The 18,355-nt window shown below is 49.5% G+C and overlaps 1 protein-coding gene across 3 annotated transcripts; it reads right to left on the bottom strand.

The window, feature by feature from the left end:
- Positions 1–522: 522 nt before the first annotated feature.
- Positions 523–7,821, bottom strand: MANEAL (mannosidase endo-alpha like). 3 transcript variants are annotated; one of them, XM_003891621.3, is made up of 4 exons: positions 6,891–7,821; positions 5,776–5,885; positions 4,833–4,909; positions 523–1,817 (listed from the first exon to the last, which is right to left on the bottom strand). In XM_003891621.3, exons 1-4 carry the CDS (start codon positions 7,438–7,440, stop codon positions 1,802–1,804), a joined length of 753 nt encoding a protein of 250 aa, XP_003891670.1. In that variant the 5' UTR covers positions 7,441–7,821; the 3' UTR covers positions 523–1,801. The 3 variants fall into 3 exon arrangements, with proteins under 3 accessions (XP_003891670.1, XP_003891669.1, XP_009203533.1); XM_003891620.5 differs by having other exon boundaries at positions 523–2,094; positions 6,891–7,815; XM_009205269.1 differs by lacking the exon at positions 4,833–4,909 and having other exon boundaries at positions 523–2,094; positions 6,891–7,140.
- Positions 7,822–18,355: the final 10,534 nt, after the last annotated feature.

The following is an 18,355-nucleotide window of genomic DNA, read 5'->3' as shown; positions in this document are numbered from 1 at the left end:
TTAATCAGGGTGCCTGCAATTAGCATATTTGTTTATTTGTAAATAAGCACTGGTTTGTTAATTCCCTCTAGAAATCTTGTTTAGTAATTTGTTTTCCTTTTTTTGTTTTTTGTTTTTTTTGAGACAGTCTTGCTCTTGCCCAGGCTGGAGTCCAGTGGTGCCACATTGGCTCACTGCACCCTCGGCCTCCCAGGTTCAAGCAATTCTCCTGCCTCAGTCTCCCAAGTAGCTGGGATTACAGGCACCCAGCACCACACCCAGCTAATTTTGGTGTTTTTAGTAGGGCCGGGGTTTCACCATGTTGGCCAGGCTGGTCTGGAACTCCTGACCTCAGGTGATCCACCCGCCTCAGCCTCCCAAAGTGCTGGGATTACAGGCATGAGCCACCGTGCCCGGCCTTGTTAGTAATTTCTTAAGCAAACCTACTTGTGGTAAAGCCATAGCCAGCCCAACTCATATGTCAGTTTGTCACGGAATCTAAGGTCAGAATTTGTGAGGTCTTAAAGAGAGCAAAAGGAATGCTTACTTGAGAATACCAGTTCATATTTAATTACTACAAATCACAGTAGCACTGAACATGGCTCTAGTGAGTGGGCCTCAGTCAGTTCAGGCAGCTAAAGGGAGGGGGTTTCCTCCTAGTCCTCTCCCTGGAGCTAAATATGCATCTGGGAAAAATGAGGCTCTGGAGCACAGAGGTATTTTTTTAGAGGAGAAAGAACTGAATGCCCAGCACTAGGTAAAACTGCAAAAAGAAAAACAACTGTGCCCAGGCACTAGCTACAAGGCCACACCAGATAAGGAAAGCTGGGTCCTGGAAGCTTCAGGACAGGAACTCTTCCTTGGTCAAGTTTTCCCCAGCACCTAGCACATAGGAAGGTGCTTGACGAGTGAGTGTTACATGAACCTGTGAGTGCTCAGGATGATTTCCTGATAATTGGGTTCAGGAATCTACTGGGAGGAGCTTAAACCTAGAAGTTCCCTTTTTGAAAGTCTCAAATATGGTTCCCTAACTTAGAGAAGACAGATGATGTGAGAAGGAGGCCTGAGGAGAGGACGCAGACTGGCAGAAGGGAGCAGGGCACATGCGAGCCCAGACCCTGACACCCTTCCAAGGGTGGTGAGTGGGTGGCCACTACACAGCACCGGCCTGCTGCAGAGTTCAAAATTAGAAGGGGTTACATGAAAGTGTTACCAGAACGTGGAGCTGCCCTGGGCTAAGTTCAGTCACCTGCCAGCCTCTGCCATTCCCATCACCGCAGAGCACCCCAGCACCACTCGCCTGAGGAATGGTCTCTGTGCTGCACAGGCCCAGGCCTGACAGCCCACCCAGAAGCACCTAGCTGCTGACCTCTGACCTGGGAATGAGTGAGTGCCTACAACCTCAGCTGAACCCCACGTGGTGACATCTTCCAGCAAGGCAAGGACATCAGCTCCTCACGTCCCTGTTTACAGGCCCCTCACATGAGCCACTGCTCCTTCTCTTTGATGAAGTGCTCTGCCCAGCGGCGGGTCAGCTCCAGGTACAGGCTGGGCTGGTGAGGCAGGTAGTCCAGATACAGGCGGGTGGGTGTCTTCTTGGGAATGGCCTTCTCAATCTGGGTGCCCTCGTGCCACTCATTGAAGGAGGTGATGGAGACGATCTCGGGCCTCACCGTCAGGGCCGCCTGCAGGGCCGTCTCATAGTACTTGCCATTGACCCTGTTGCGCGTGTTGTGGTTGTTCCAGGGCCGAATGCTGGTGTCTATGTAGCCAGGCCCCACACTGGGGATGAACATGAGGTTGTTGGCATCACAAAAGTTCTTCACAGCTTTCCAGTTCTGATGGGAAGAACCAAAGGAGAAACCATTGGAGGCAAAGTAGGTGTACATGCCGTCAAATCCGGCGGCCAGGATGTCGTGGGTGTGACCCTCCTCCACCAGCAGCGCTATGAAGACCCCATCATAGGGCGTGTTGCGGATTGAGTGGGGCCCGTTTGGTGTCAGGAGGTGGGCCCAGGCCTCAGGGGACGTCAGGTATGAGTCGTAGATATAAAAGAGTGGGAGGCTCTTCCCCATGCTGTTCTTATAGCGGTAAAATGCACCATGGGAGCCATACCTGAGAAAGAGAAAGAAGAGCCTCAGCTGGATGGGAGAGACCAGCACCAACTGTAGGACCTGCCGTGGATGAGATCTGGATGCCACACAGCCCAGTTTTGGAGCCAGTCAGTCTCCACAGTTGGACTCATCATGCCTCTAAGCAAGAACCTCGTTCCCCTCCTTCCTCTCCCCAGTTGTCATTCCTAAGCCTCACTTCCCTACCCTTAGCCAAGCCACTACCATCTTTCATCTGGATTGCAACAACTGGTCTCCAGGCTTCCATCCTGCCTCCGTAAAATCCATTCATTATTCCCACCTACTTGATCTGGCCCTGCCTACCCCATTCCTGCTCTTTACCCACCTATTACTCCCCATCTGGCCTTTCTATCCGGCTGTCACGTATCATGCAAGCTTGTTTCATCTTATGGGCCTAGCATCTGCCAGCCCTCTGCTTGGAATTTTCTCCCTGCCTCCGGATCTTTGCAGAGCTGACCCTTTTTCTTTTTTCTTCTTACTACTTTTTTTTTTTTTTTTTTTTGAGACAGAGTCTTGCTCTGTTGCTCAGAGCTGGAGTGCAGTGGATGATCTCAGCTCTCTGCAACCTCCACCTCCTGGGGTTCAAGCGATTCACCTGCCTCAGCCTCTCAAGTAACTGGAATTAGAGGCACCCGCCACCACACCTGGCTAATTTTTGTATTTTTAACAGAGATGGTGTTTCACCATGTTGGCCAGGATGGTCTTGAACTCCTGACCTCAGGCAATCCACCCGCCTCAGCCTCCCAAAGTGTTGGGATTACAGGCATGAGCCACCGCGCCTGGCCTTTTTTTTTTTTTTTAATATTCTTAAGACAGAGTCTCACTGTATCGCCCAGGCTGGAGTACAGTGGTGCCATCATAGCTCACTGCAACCTCAAACTCCTGGGCTCAAGTGATCCACTCACCTCAGCCCCCCCAAATAGCTGGGACCACAAGCATGCATCACCATGCCCAGCTAATTTTTTAAAAAAGATTTTGTAGAGATGGGAGTCTCCCCATGTTGCCCAAGCTGGTCTCAAACTCCTGACCTCAAGTGATAACTCCCACCTCAGCCTCCCAAAGTGCTGGGATTACAGGTGTGAGCCACCACACCCAGCCCTGACTGCTCATTCAGGTGTTAGCTCACCTGTTGTCTCTTCAGACTCACCTGACCTGACTACCCATTCTTACGTAGTTTCTTGGGCATACTCTAGCACAAAATCCTGTATAGATCAGTTTGATTTTTCCCATTTAATTACTGTCTGCTCCACAATACCTGCAACATACACTAGAAAGTAAACATGAAATTAGAAACTTTGCTAGTCCTACCCATTACTGTACAGCTGGGCTTAAGACAATGCCTGGACACATGTAGGCACTCAATACTCTTTTTTTTTTTAAGAGACAGAGTCTTGCTCTGTTCTCAGCTGGAATGCAGTGGTATAATCGTGGCTCACTGTAACCTTGAACTTCTGGGCTCAAGTGATCCTCCCACCTCTGCCTTCCAAGTACCTAGGACTACAGGCATGCATTGCTATGCCCAGCTAATTTTTTTTTCAGTAGAGATGAGGTCTTGCTTTGTTGCCTAGGCTGGTCTCAAACTCCTGGCCTCAAGCAATCAATCCTCCCACCTCTGCCTCCCAAAGCCCTGGGAGGCTGGGTGCGATGGTTCACACCTGTAATCCCAACACTTTGGGAGGTTGAGGTGGGCAGATCATCTGAGGTCAGGAGTTCAAGATCAGCCTGGCCAACATGGTGAAACCCCAGGCTGGAGTACAGTGGTGCCATCATAGTTCACTGCAACCTCAAACTCCTGAGCTCAAGTGATCCACTCACCTCAGCTCCCCCAAGTAGCTGGGACCATAGGTGTACATCACCACGCCCAGGTAAAGATACAAAAATACAAAAGTTAGCTGGGCGTGGTGGCGGGCACCTGTAATCCCAGCTACTCGGGAGGCTGAGGCAGGAGAATCACTTGAACCCGGGAGGCAGAGGTTGCAGTGAGCCAAGATTGTGCCACTGCACTCCAGCCTGAGCAACAGTGAGATTCTGTCTCAAAAAAAGAAAGGAAAAAAAAAAAAAAAAAAAAGCACTGGCATTACAGGCATGAGCCACCACACCCAGCCTCATTCAATACTTACTTATTTATTTATTTTTGAGACTCAGTCTTGCTCTGTCACCCAGGCTGGAGTGCAGTGGTGTGATCTTGGCTCACTGCAACCTCTGCCTCCCGGATTCAAGTGATTTTCCTGCCTCAGCCTCCTGACTAGCTGGGATTACAGGTGTGCACCACCATGCCTGGCTAATTTTTTTATTTTTAGTAGAGACGGGGTTTCACCATGTTAGTCAGGCTGGTCTCAAACTCCTGACCTCATGATCTACCTGCCTCAGCCTCCCAAAGTGCTGGGATTACAGGCGTGAGCCACCGCGCCTGGCCTTCATTCAATACTTTTTGAATGAATAAATGAGGTGCCTACATTGTAGAAGTCACTTTCACATATATTAACTTGTGTGATTCTCACAAGACTCCAAGGTTACGAGGCTTGCCTCATCACAGATTAGAAGCCACAGAACAGGAATTGAAACCCAGGCTGCCTGACTTTAGGCCCAGTACTCTCCTACTATAAAACAGCTGCTGGGAACACAGACATTATGCCCTGTGTCTCTTGACCTGCCCCTCCAAACCTATCCCTACCTCCATTTTGATCCCCACCGAAATCCCAGCCCCCAGAACAGCCTTACGTGTCAATGATGTACTTGATGTTGTCATGTACAGTGATGTCATCCCGGCCCTTGTAGGGTTGGATGTGGAAGGCCACCTGCCACAAACAGAGGAGTAACTGGTCAGGTGAGTGTCTATCCAGGGGCCACAACATATCAGGCTCAGGATCTAACCATGGCCTGGAGGAGAGGCTGAGTTCAAAAGAGTGCCTGGCTGGTAGGCACAGTAGAGATAAAGGCAGCTGGTGCCCTTAGAGGCCAAAACAGGGGTGAGCAGTTTGCCCATCTCCCGCAGCATGGCATGTGGGAAGCATTTTGGTGGCTAATAGGTTTCAACTAAGTGGTTGGTGCTAGCTGCCTGAAACAGTGGAAGAAGTATGCTGAAGCTGTGTCGGTGGGAAACTGCTGTGATCTGTTAGACATGTCAGTGGTGGAATTCCCCTCAGGAATGGGGAGTGGGGCTTTTCTTCCTTCTCTATCATTTTTCTTCCTTCACCACAGAAGCAAGGGATGACTTACTCGATTGGCACATGTAGGGAAATGCTTCGTCCAGCTCCATCCTTCCTCTTGAAAGTAAGCCCACCCGCTGAGAACACCTGTCTACTCCTCGAGGTCCAGCACTGCCTCCCACTAGAGAGTTGAGTCTGCAGGTCCCTTTGGCTGTTGCCTACCCTTTATCCACCAGGGTTTACAACCTAACCTCTATTACTATTTAACAAAAGTGATAATTATTTAGTCTTCTCTTGGTCCTATATTTAGTTTTCTCAGTTTTCTTAGAATTCAAAACACTAAGAGCAACATAGGCACCATTTATCTGAACCCTCCCCCAAAACTACACTTGCCACATATTTGTTATCCCTGGGCTACTGCCAAGAACTTCTGTAGAGGCACTAACCCTGTGGGCGGAGGAGAGCACCTCTCCAGAACAGGGCAGAGAGCACGTGGGCTCTTCTTGGAGACTCACCTGGATGCTGTACTGATGGGCGGTGTCCAGAATGGCGGGCACCAGGTCATCCGAGGGCTCTCCATTATCATCAGCCATGCCAGGTGGGTACCAGGACAGGACCAGGACGCCTGAGACGCAATACAGAGGCCACTTCAGAGACACACAGTACCCCCCTCAACAGAGATTTTTTTTCTCACAAACCTCCAGTTGCAAAAATGGTTTCTAAAAAACTGCAGCAAGCTTCCTGCCAGGTTCACTTCCGGCAGATGAGTCCCAGAGCCTCGCGCCCCGGAGCTGTCCACGCCCGCGGTGCTGAAGCGCAGTGCCTGCGGGAACCGTAGCGCGCCAGGCCGGAAGGGAGCCAGGCTTTAGAGTGCATCAGCAAGTAGTAGAACAAAGGGAATGGGTGGACAGTGCCACACCCACCTGGAAGCCACAAGCTTACCTCTGAAAAAGAGAAGCCCCCTAACCCCTAACATGCCACATGGAGAAGAGCCCTGAGCAGAGGTCATCTGTAAAACCAGCAGAATTCAGTGATGATATCCGAAATAAGTGAGCCTTCCCTCCCCAGCCTACAAAGGAGGCGCCCAGGGACCTTCCCTCTAGCTGGGTGCTTGATGAAAAGCCTCTAAACCCCCAACACTACCCCCAACTGCAAATACAGCAGAGGCCTTCATGGAACACGGGCACACTTTCCTCTCTGCAGCCAGTAAAAGCAGGAAGGGCTGCTGCTCTATCTACCCTGTACCTGCCGTGAAAGCAGAGGCGACCGTAGGTTCCACTCCTCTGAACCCCAGATCCTGCGGGCCAGGACTCCAGGCCTCACTTCCCATTGCCCAACAAATTTGAAGACTCTGCCTCCCTCTCCTGGTGCAAACTCCCAGCAGGTCCGCCCTATGGAAGGGCCCTGGATGTTAGGGGTCGAAGGGCCCAGGTAGGGGGTCTGAATACTAGACGGAGGGGGCGGTGTCGCATGGTGGGCCCAGGATGAGAGTGGGAGGGAACAGCTAAGAAGCCAGGGTGGCGGGTAAGTGGGACCAAACGCCCGGTGACAGGACCAGAGGGAGCTGGGATGTGGGAAGGAGGAAGGGCGAGGCTGGGGGGCAGGGTCGCCCGGGGTGGGGGGCGCTCACCGATGGCGGCTTCCTTGAGCTGGGTCATGTGCTCCCGCAGCACTTCGGGGTCCCGGGAGCTGTAAGGCCCCAGCTCCGGGTAGAAGCTGGATCCCAAGTCGTCTGGGGGGCTGTGGCGGCCGCGGGGGTAGCTGGCCGAGATCTTGGGGTCCCAGTGCGGCACCATGACGTGGTCCCAGTGAATGTAGTGGCCCTCGCGCCGCGGGCTCCCGTACCACGAGTAGTAGAAGGCGTGCAGGTCCGAGTAGACGCTCAGGCTCTGCCCGGGGGCGGGCTCGGCCTCCGCGGGTGCCGGCCCAGGGGAGCCGCCAGGGTCCGCGGTGCGGGGCGGCGGCGGCGGCGGGGGCGGCGCGGCAGGGGCTGCCGGGGCCCGAGCAGCGGGCGCTGGGGCCGCCTCCGGGCGTCGCTCAAAGGGCGCCAGCTCCAGGCCCGGGCCCAGCGCCGGGAGTCCGTCCGGAGCCTTGAGCGTGCGCAGGCCCATGAGGGTGCCGAAGGCGAAGAGCAGCACCAGGAACAGAGCTATGCAGGCGCGGCGCCGCCGCCGGGCCATGGCCGACCGTGCGCTCCTGCGGCCGCCCCGCTACCTCCCCGCGCGCCGCGCCATGGCCGCCTGCCCGCCCGCCCGCACGCTTCCTTGGGAGACTGTGCGCCCGGCAGAGCGCGGCGTGGGCGGCGCCCGGCCTGTCCCCGCAGTGCGGGCGGGCTCGGCACACAGGACGCAGGCGGCGCGGACCAAGTGGCCGCGAGCCGAGGGGGAACTGGACGCCGAGGGCGACGCAAGGCCCAGCGAACGGCGAGTTTCGGGCCACAGGAGCAGAGACCTGAGTCAGGCCGCGTGGCCCGCGGAGGAAGAGTCCTTCCTATACAAAGCCAGTTCCCTCAAGCCTGGCTGCCTGGGCGGCGGGTGGCGGCGCCTCGCTGGGGAGCGGGGACGCAGGCCTTCCGGAGCGCCGGAGAGGGGCGGCGCGGCGGCAGCGCTGGGGCGGCGGGGGCGGGGGCGGGGGCGGGGGCGGGGAGGGGAGGAAGCGCGCGTTGGTGGTCCTCTCCCCAAGGATTTCCTTCTCTGTCGATCCCTCTTTACTCACTTCACCGGCCCCCTCCCTACGGGTCTCAGTGCCACCCTTCTAGCCCCACGTACCCCATCCCTCAGCCCCCCTCCCCGGCACCCCAGGCAGCCCCTGAATCTCGGTGGAACGGGCGTCGAGAAATCTCGAGGAGTCGGACCCTACAGTCGCCAGCCGGGGACTGGCGGGCGGAGGGCAACCGTGACTCGGGCAAGGTCACACTGACTGGGCCTGGACCCCGGGTCAGGACGCACTCTCCAAAGCTCGCACTCTCCAAAGCACTTCCACGCGATCTGAAAAGCAAGCACTCAGTACATTTGTGTCTTTCTTCCTGGATTCTGGGCTCCAGAGGACAGGCCCCGTCTTATTTACCTTGTTAGACGCCAAGGGCTGCCAGGACAGGACCTGACACTCGCTTCCTAGTGCCGTTTGAGTGAGTACCAGCCCCTGGTGTGATAGTCTGTAGATAAAAGCTTTTCACTGGATATTGCTAGAGTTCCTACACTGCGTTATTCATTACTTCATTTATTCAGAAGATAGTTTTGTTTATCATATGCCTCCTTCAGTGATCCGCAATGACAGCAACTTTGTTTCATTGCATGTCTAAAACAGTGCTTAGGATGATGGCGGGCATCCAGTTCTTATTGGTTAAGTAAAATGAATTATAGGGAACCCAGGAAGAGGAGCAGCAAGGTTGGGAAGTGTTGGTAGACCTGCAGCCCAGGAAAGTGAGCTTGAGAGACCTTATGGTGCTAAGTGTGAATGAAGTGGAATGCCTTCAGCTCCAGGTTGCAGATTCCTGATTCAGCCTGGCTTAAGGAATATGCCAATATATCAACTTGCAAAGCAAGAAGCCCAATGGCAGGACAGAGTGGGTATATTCTCTGATCTAACAATGTCATCAGTGAGATGTTCCTGTCTCACTCTTCTACTCTCCCCACCACTGACTTCATATACAAAGCCTGTTCCCCTCATGCCACAAAGTGGCTGCTATGGCCATTGACTCCTCCTCCCATTCCACAGGCAAGGGTAAGACTGATTTCTCTCTCCCAGAAGTCCTAAACAAACATCTCATTGAATCTCATTGATCTAATCTGGTTTAGGCCTTTTTATGCCAGACAAATGGTTGCCGAGGGGAATAGAATTACCTTGACTAGATTAGATTACATTTGTGGAGTGGGTTAAATGTTGGAGAGAATACCATGTCTACCAAAGAATGAGGTGACTCTGGGAATAGAAAGACTGAGAAGAGGCCGGGTGTGGTGGCTCACGCCTGTAATCCCAGCACTTTGAGAGGCTGAGGCGGGTGGATTGCCTGAGCTCAGGAGTTCGCGACCAGCCTGGGCAACACGGTGAAACTCTGTCTCTACTAAAATACAAAAAATTAGCCAGGTGAGGTGGCGGGCTCCTGTAGTCCCAGCTACTTGGGAGGCTGAGGCAGGAGAATTGCTTGAACCTGGGAGGCAGAGGTTGCAGTGAGCTGAGATCACACCACTGCGCTCCAGCCTGGATGGCAGAGTGAGACTCCGTTTCAAAAAAAGAAAGGAGAGAGAGAGAGAGAGAAAGAAAAGAAAACGGGTAAGGATGGAACTCTCAGAAGGAAGGAAGGAAGGAAGGAAGGAAGGAAGGAAGGAAGGAAGGAAAGAAGGAAAGAAAGAAAGAAAGAAAGAAAGAAGGAAGGAAAGAGAAAGGAAGGAAGGAAAGGGAGAAGAGAGGAGAGAACAAAAGAGAAGAGAAGAAAACGGGTAAGGATGGAACTCTCAGAAAGAAAGAAAGAGAGAGAGAAAGAAAGAAAGAAAGAGAAAGAAAGAAAGGAAGGAAGGAAGGAGAGAAGAGAGGAGAGAAGAGAAGAAAACGGGTAAGGATGGAACTCTCAGAAAGAGAAAAGAAAAGAAAGAAGGAAGGAAGGAGAGAAGAGAAGAAAAGAAAACGGGTAAGGATGGAACTCTCAGGAACACCAGCATTTCTGGGACAGGCAGAGGAAGGAGAGAGTCTAAGAAGGAAACAGAAGGAATCATTAACTAGGAACTAAAAGAACAGGGAATGGGTGGTGGTCGTTTTGGAAAACTAGTGGGAAGGTTTCCCCAGCTCCCAGTCATCCCACTATTTCTGGGATGCCCTGAAACAGTTGTTTCCCCTGTTGGCTATGCCTGGAGTCCCTGACACTGCCACCTGGCCATGATGGTTTGACCCAGGCCTAGAACTCTGACCTGGTGGTCAGAGTTGGACCAGTGATAGCATCCCGTCTTCCATTGGACCAATCATGAATACTGACCCAAAGGGCATCAATTCCAATCATTTTTTGGGATTTTACTCTCTGGTCTGGAGGAGAGATTTTATTGTCTTTAAAGATAATGCCATTTGCCGGGTGTGGTGGCTCATGCCTGTAATCGCAGCACTTTGGGAGGCTGAGGTGGGAGGATGACTTGAGTTCAGGCATTTGAGATCAACCTGGGTAACACAGTGAGACCTCATCTCTACAAAAAATTAAAATACATTAGTCGGCCATGGTGGCATACGCCTGTACTCCCAACTACTCGGGAGGTTGAGGTGGGAGGATCACTTGAGCCTGAGAGGTCAAGGCTACAGCGAGCCGTGATGACACCACTGCACCCCAGCCTGGGTGACCAAGTGAGACCCTCTCTCAAAAACAAACAAACAAACAAACAAGATAATGCCATTAGAGGGAGGGGACAGAGAGAAACTTAGTGGTATTGGAGTCCTGATTTCAGTTTTCCCAGCAGTCTAGTTGCAGTGTGAAACCCGGACCATTCTTCCAATAAGTTACCCTTTTATTCTGAGCAAGGTGAGCTGATGGAGCTGACTATTGATTGCCTATCAATCTCTGACAAGACCAAGAAGGGGACTTGGGAGCAGGAGGTCATTTGGGAGATAATCTCAGGAAGTAAGAGTTAGGAAGTGAACAGAATGAGACAAGAACAAAAGAAAAGCCAAACCAATGGTGCACTGAGGATGTCGCTGCTATAGATAATGGGGCCTTAATTCTGCCAGGTCGTTTCAGAAGTGTACAAATGCCTCTCAGAGTTAGGAGGTGTGAGGCTGAAGCAATTATCTACTGACCCCCTCCTCCACTGATCAAGCATTTTCCCTAGGGGAGTTAACTTCCTTGTATTTCTGGTCTCCTGTTGCCAAGCAGACTCCCAGGACATCAGAGAAGGTTTTGAAGCAGGTATAAAGAGAGACAGACATTATTTATTCAAGTGGGATGCCGCCAGTGCGAGGAAGACTAAGCTTGCACAGAACCATCCATCCTAGATGTACTCATTTTCTAAGCTGTCGTAACAAATTACTATACATTTAGCAGTTAAAACAGCACAAAAGTTTACTGTCTCATGATTTCCGTAAGTCAGAAGTCTAGGCACAGTGTGGCTTAGTGAGTTCTCTGGTTGGAATCTCACGAAGCCAAAATTAAGGCGTTGTCAGGTTACACTGCTTTCTAGGCTCTAGGAACGGATCTACATCCAGCTCAATGGCAGAATTCAGTTCCATACAATTGCAGGGCTAAGGCCCCCATTTGCTTGCTGACTGTCATCTGGGAAGTCTTTCTCAGGTTCTAGAGGCCTGCTGCATTTCTTGGCTTGTAGACCCCTTCTTCCATCTTCAAAGTCAGCAACATCAGATCTTGTCCTTCTCACACTTTGGATCTCTCTAACCTTCCTCTCTACCTCTCTCTCGTACCTTCCTCTTCTGGTTTTAAGAGCTCATGTGATATATGAGATGCCGTCAGATAATCCAGGGTAACTTCCCCAGTTAAAGGTTAATTATTGGCCAAGTGTGGTGGTTCATGCCCGTAATCCCAGCACTTTGGGAGGCCGAGATGGGAGGATCACTTGAGCCCAGGGGTTCGAGGCCAGTCTGAGCAATATAGCAAGACCCTGTTGCTACAAAAAAAAAAAAAAAAAAAAAAGGCCAGGCACAATGGCTCACACCTGTCCCAGTACTTTAGGAGGCCAAGGTGTGTAGGTTGCTTGAGCCCAGAAGTTAGAGACCAGCCTGGGTAACATAATGAGACCTCATCTCTAAAAATTTTTTTAATTAAAAAAATTATAAAATATAAGGTCAACTAATTAGTAAACTTCATTCCATTCCACAAAGTCCCTTCACAACAGTAACTAGATTATTTTTAATTGAGTAGCTAGAGGGCAGGAATCTTGGTGGGGGACATCTTAAGAGTTCTGCCTAAAAACTGTTCCTAAAATCAAGGTAGACCAAAGAGATGTGACACACGGCATTCAAGGTGTGTATTACACCCATTCTATCGATTAGAATGTGTGTTCAGCCACAAATAAGAAGGAAAGCAGCTAAACATGGCTTAAAGTGCTTCTCAGACTTTAGTGCGCATGTCAGTCCCCTGAGGATCTTGTTAAAAATATAGATCCTGATTCAGTAGGTCTGGAATGAAACCTGTTTTTTTGTTTTGTTTTGTTTTGTTTGTTTGTTTGTTTTTTGAGACAAGGTCTCACCGTATCACCCAGTCTGGTGTGCAGTGGCGCAGTCACAGCTTACTGCAACCTTCGCCTCCTGGGCTCAAGCAGACTTCCCACCTCAGCCTCCCAAGTAGTTGAGACTGCAGGTGTGCATCACCACACCTGGCTAATTTTTGTTTCTGTTTTTGTTTTTTGGTAAAGATGGGGTTTCGCCATGTTGCCCAGGCTAGTCTCAAATTCCTGGGCTCAAGCAATCCACCTGCCTCAGTATCCTGTAGTGCTGAGATGAGAGCCACTGTGCCTGGCCAAGAGTCTATGTTTCTAATACGATGCCAGGTGATGCTGATTTGACTGGTCCTTTAGGGCTTAGAGTATAGTGTATTTATTACCCCAGATATTAAGGAGTCTTTAACTAGTCTGGTTCTAGAGATGGTTAATGTAAGGGTTCAAAGACACTGTGACATCAGATCACCTTCTCTGTGATTCTTTTTTTTTTTTTTTTTGGCCTTGCCTTCATGATTGAGAAGGATGGAAGCAGTTCCAAGCATCCCATTTCCACAGGACAACATCCAGGTGCAGAAAAGGGAATGGTCCTATTTTATAATCCTTTTAACAAGTAAGATAAGCTCTTCTAGAAGCTCTCGGCAGATTTCCCATCACTTCTGATTGGCCAGAATTGTGTCATCTATTCACATCCAAGCAAATCCCTTGCCAAGGCCATTCAGAGGTGAACAAAATCAGAAAGAAGGGCGAAAGGAAGGGGATTTGGGTAAACAGCCAAAAGTCTCTCCTGCATCTGCTTGGAGTCAATTTTCCCCTTCTTCCTTACAGAACTAGGACTGTGTTGAGAGAGCCACCCTTCCCCGCTATGGCTGGAGGTGACAGGTTTGTTCTGTGAAAGAGTATAACAAGAAATTCTCCAGACACAGGAGTGCCAGGCAACAGGAGAGGGAGGAGTGAGAGGCCATGCTGAAATCCAGGGGAGTCTGGATCAGTAAATGGCAAGAAGTCCAGCTCTTTACATCACTCAGCCCCAGGAACACAGACAGTCATAGGTCAGCCTTCCAGGAGCTGGGCATGGTAGTGCATGCCTGTAATCCCAGCTACTCGGGAGGCTGAGGCACTTGAGCCCAGGAGTTCGAGGACAGCCTGAGCAAAATAGGGACACCTTGTCTCTAAGGTAAGTTAAAAAATTAAAGATTAAAAACAGATTTTTTTTTTTTTGAGATGGAGTCTCGCTCTGTCTCCCAGGCTGGAGTGCAGTGGCATAATCTTGGCTACTTTAACCTCCACCTGCCAGGTTGAAGCAATTCTCGTGCCCCAGCCTCTCGAGTAGCTGGGGTTATAGGTGAGGGCCACCATGACTGGCTAGGTTTTTTTTGTGTGTGTGTATGTTTTTGTTTGTTTGTTTGTTTTGAAACGGAGTCTCACTCTGTCACCTAGGCTGGAGTACTGTGGAGTGACCTTGGCTCACTACAACCTCTGCCTCCCAGGTTCAAGTGATTCTCCTGCCTCAGCCTCCCAAGTAACTGGGACTACAGGTGTGTACCACCTTGCCTGGCTAGTTTTTGTATTTTTAGTAGAGATGGAGTTTCACTATGTTGACCTGGCTGGTCTCAAACTCCTGACTTCATGATCCACCCGCCTCAGCCTCCCAAAGTGCTAGGATTACAGGCGTGAGGCACTGCTCCCGGCCTAGTTTTTGTATTTTTAGTAGAGACAAGGTTTCACCATGTTGGCCAGGCTGGTCTCCAACTCCTGACCTCAAGTGATCCACCAGGCTTGGCCTCCCAAAGTGCTGGGATTACAGGTGTGAGCTACTGCACCTGGCCATAAAAAATATTTAAAGTTAACCTTCCAGGCAGAAGTCCAAGTGACTCCCTGGAGAAAAAGAAAGACCCCTGGGAAAAGTTCTGCGCAGACTGACATTGAAACCCTTGAGGAAAATCCTCCACATATTGAAAAGTCAGCTTACTGCCTGATCAACCCAGAATGAAACACACAAATCAGCAAACATGCCTCTTGCGTTCAGATCTTTCAATCAGCTTTCTAGTGCCTCACTCTAAACGTGAAAAACTAATGATTCTCAGACATTTAGTGAAAGCTCCCTGAATGAGAGCCAGATATAAAAACAAGCTAACAAACAAAAAAGAAAGAAAGGAAGGAAGAAAAGGAAGAAACAGTGAGAGCTAGCCTGGTGCAGTGCTCATGCCTCTAATCCCCAGAACTTCGGGAGGCTGAGGCAGGGGGATTGTTTGAACCCAGGAGGTTGAGGCTGTGGTGAGCCATGATAGCGCCACTGCACTCCAGTCTAGGTGACAGACTGAGACCCTCCAAAAATAAAAATAAAAAAAAGTAAGAGTGAAAGAGCTGATGAGAAGAAAACAGAATGCAGCTAGCCAAATAAACAGATTTTCATATTCACGAAACACAACCAGAATGCTGTGTAAATGGGGGGAAGGATTGATCAGAAACCAATGAAAAGCTCTTGGAAATTAAAACAATAGAGCCTAAATTTAAAATTTTATTACAATAGAAAGTTTTGGATGATAAAACCAAGGACTCTCCCAGGAAGCAGAAAAACAAACCCACCCTGAGGAACCTTTCAGAACACTGAAACGAGAACTCATCAAAGAACTCATAAACTAAAATTGCCTGGGACATGACGTTCTGGATTGCAGTAGCCCCCTAAGTGAACAACGAATGAAAAAATGACCCACACAGTACTCATCATCATGAAAGTTTAGGACATTGAAAACAAAGAGAAGATCCAAAAAGCTTTCAAAGAAAAAGAAGTCAAGGATTTGGAATTAGAATGGCCCTGGAAAGCAGAGGGCAGGGGAGAATTCCATCCAAAATTCTGAGGGAAAATAATTTTGGACCTAGAATTCTACAATTAGTTTTAAAATTGTGAGGGTGGTGTATTCAACCTTGTAGTCAAGTAGCATGAAAAAAAAAATTTTAAATTATGCCAATGGAATAGACTTTTCTTTTTTTTTTCTTTTTTTATTTAATTTTTTTTTTGAGTTGGAGTCTCACTCCAGCCCAGGCTGGAGTGCAGTGGTGCAATCTCAGTTCATTGCAACCTCTGCCTCCCTAGCTCAGGTGATCTTCCTAATTCAGCCCCCCAAGTAGCTGGGACTATAGGCATGCATAACCATGCCTAATCTTTCTTTTTTTTTTTTTTTTTTTGAGACGGAGTCTCGCGCTGTGTCACCCAGGCTGGAGTGCAGTGGCGCGATCTCGGCTCACTGCAAGCTCCGCCTCCCAGGTTCAGGCCATTCTCCTGCCTCAGCCTCCGAGTAGCTGGGACTACAGGCGCCCGCCACCACGCCCGGCTAGTTTTTTGTACTTTTAGTAGAGACGGGGTTTCACCATGTTAGCCAGGATGGTCTCGATCTCCTGACCTCGTGATCCGCCCGCCTCGGCCTCCCAAAGTGCTGGGATTACAGGCTTGAGCCACCGCGCCCGGCCTTAATCTTTCTATTTTTGATAAAGACGGGGTTTCATCATGTTGCCCAGACTGGTCTAGAATAGACATTGTTTTTAGGTATTCAAGGTCTCAATTGTTTTTTCTCCTATGCTGTCTTTCTCAGGAAGCTACCAAAAAATATAATAGACAAGAAAAGAAAAAAGGAGAGGAGGAACTTGGGATCCAGTAAAAAGGAAACCTAACACAGAAGAAAAGCTCAGGGGAGTCCCAGAGCACTATCTGTGCAGTAAGCCCGAAGAGCAATCTGCCCAATGGAAGCAGGAGGACACCCAAGAAGGCCCTTTCCCAGAACAGCTGAAATTGATAGATAGGCTAGGCCTGGAATGGTGGCTCCCGCCTGTAATCCCAGCACTTTGGAAGGCCAAGCCAGGTGGATCACCTGAGGTCAGGAGTTGGAGATCAGTCTGGCCAACATGGTGAAACCCTGTCTCTACAAAAAATGCAAAAATTAGCTGGGTGTGGTGGCACACACCTGTAATCCCAGCTACTCAGGAGGCTGACGCAGGAGAATCACTTGAGCCCCGGAAGTTGTAGTGAGCTGAGAGTGTGTTGAGGCGAAAGTTGTAGTGAGCTGAGAGTGTCGAGGCAGAAGTTGCAGTGAGCTGAGAGTGTGTCACTGCATTCTCCTTTGTCATTGCCCCATATGGTTGTATTTTTTTTTTTTTTTGAAATAGAGTCTCGCTGTGTCACCCAGGCTGGCATGCAATGGTGTGATCTTCGCTCACTGAAACCTCTACCTCCCGAGTTCAAGCGATTTTCCTGCCTCAGCCTCCCGAGTAGCCAGGATTACAGGTGCCGCCCACCCCACACCCATCTAATTTTTGTATTTTTAGTAGAGATGGGGTTTCACCATGTTGGTCAGGCTGATCTCGAACTCCTGACCTCAGTTGATCCACCTGTTTTGGCCTCCCAAAGTGTTGGGATTACAGGCATCAACCACCACACCCAGCCTGTATCTTTTTTTTTTTTTTTTCTGAGACGAAGTCTTGCTCTGTCACCCAGGCTGGAGTGCAGTGGCAGGATCTCAGCTCACTGCATCTCAGCTCTCCTGGGTTCAAGCGATTCTTTTTTCTCAGCCTCCCAAGTCTGGGATTACAGATGTGCACCATCATGCCCGGCTAATTTTTGTATTTTTAATTAAAGATGGGGTTTTGCCATGTCAGCCAGGCTGGTCTCAAACTCCTGACTTCAGGTGATCCACCTGCCTCATCCTTCCAAAGTGCTGAGATTACAGGCATGAGCCACCGTGCCCGGCCATATCATTTTTTAGGGTAAATCACTAGTGAATATATTATATTTTATAACATTTTTCACTGTTGAACCAAGTATTGACCTGTGATTACACATCCTTTCTTGTACAATTTTTGTTTCTCCTGGAGTTAATAATTCCCTATTTTTCCCATTTGTTTTCTACATTATTTAATTAATTAATTAATTAATTAATTTGAGACAGTGTCTCACTGTGTCGCCCAGACTGGAGTGCAGTGTCGTGATCATGGCTCACTGTAGCCTTGACCTCCTGGGCTCAAGCAATCCTCTCCCCTCAGCTTCCTGAATAGCTGGGACTACAGACGTGCACCACCAAGCCCGACTAATTTTTGTATTTTTAGTAAAAATGGGGGTCTCACTCTGCTTCCCAGCCTGGTCTCGAACTCTTGGGCTCAAGCAATCCGCCTGCCTTGGCTCCGAAAGTGCTGGGATTACAGGCGTGAGCCACTGTGCCCAGCTCTATATCTTTATTAGTTGTTTTTTTCTAAACTCTCCAACACAACGTTTAAATTCCTCTGAATCTAATTTCTATACAGTCTTCATATTAGGATGCTGATCAATTAATAAACAAAACAGAATGGTCAGATGACAAGTGCTGTAGAGAAAAGCAAAGCAGGAGGTGGGGAGAGGGAAGGCCAGGCTGGGGAAGTTTTACAATGTTTAATAGGTTGGGCAGAGAAGACCTCCCTGAGAGGGTGGCCTGAGGGAGAGAGGAAGAAAACTGTGCCGACATTTGGAAGAAGTGAGTTCCAGGATGAAGAAACAGCAAGTTCATTTTCCTGGAGAAGGGAGCATGCCTCATGTGTTCTTCATGCATCTGCTAGAATTTTCACTTGCATATTTTACTGTCAATTCCACTACCTACCTCCCCAACCAAGGGCACTCCAATCTCTCAGGCACATTTTTTTAATGTTTATTTTTTAGATATTTTTAAGTTTTATTTTTATGTTTTAGATATTTTAGATATTTTAAAGTTTTATTTTAGTTATTTTTAAGACCAGCCTGGGCAACATAGTGAGACCCTATCTCTAAAAAAATAAAATAAAACAGAATTGAAGCACAGACCTAAAGGCAGAAATAACCACGGCATGTTTGAGAGACGTGCTGTGTTGCCTAGGCTGGAGTGCAGCAGCAGGATCATAGCTCACTGCAGTCTTGAACCCCTGGGCTCAAGCATTCCTTCTGCCTCAG

This window comes from Papio anubis, chromosome 1 (genome assembly GCF_008728515.1).
Source record: "Papio anubis isolate 15944 chromosome 1, Panubis1.0, whole genome shotgun sequence".
NCBI lineage: Eukaryota > Metazoa > Chordata > Mammalia > Primates > Cercopithecidae > Papio > Papio anubis.
This window is presented reverse-complemented; position numbering and strand designations above follow the sequence as displayed.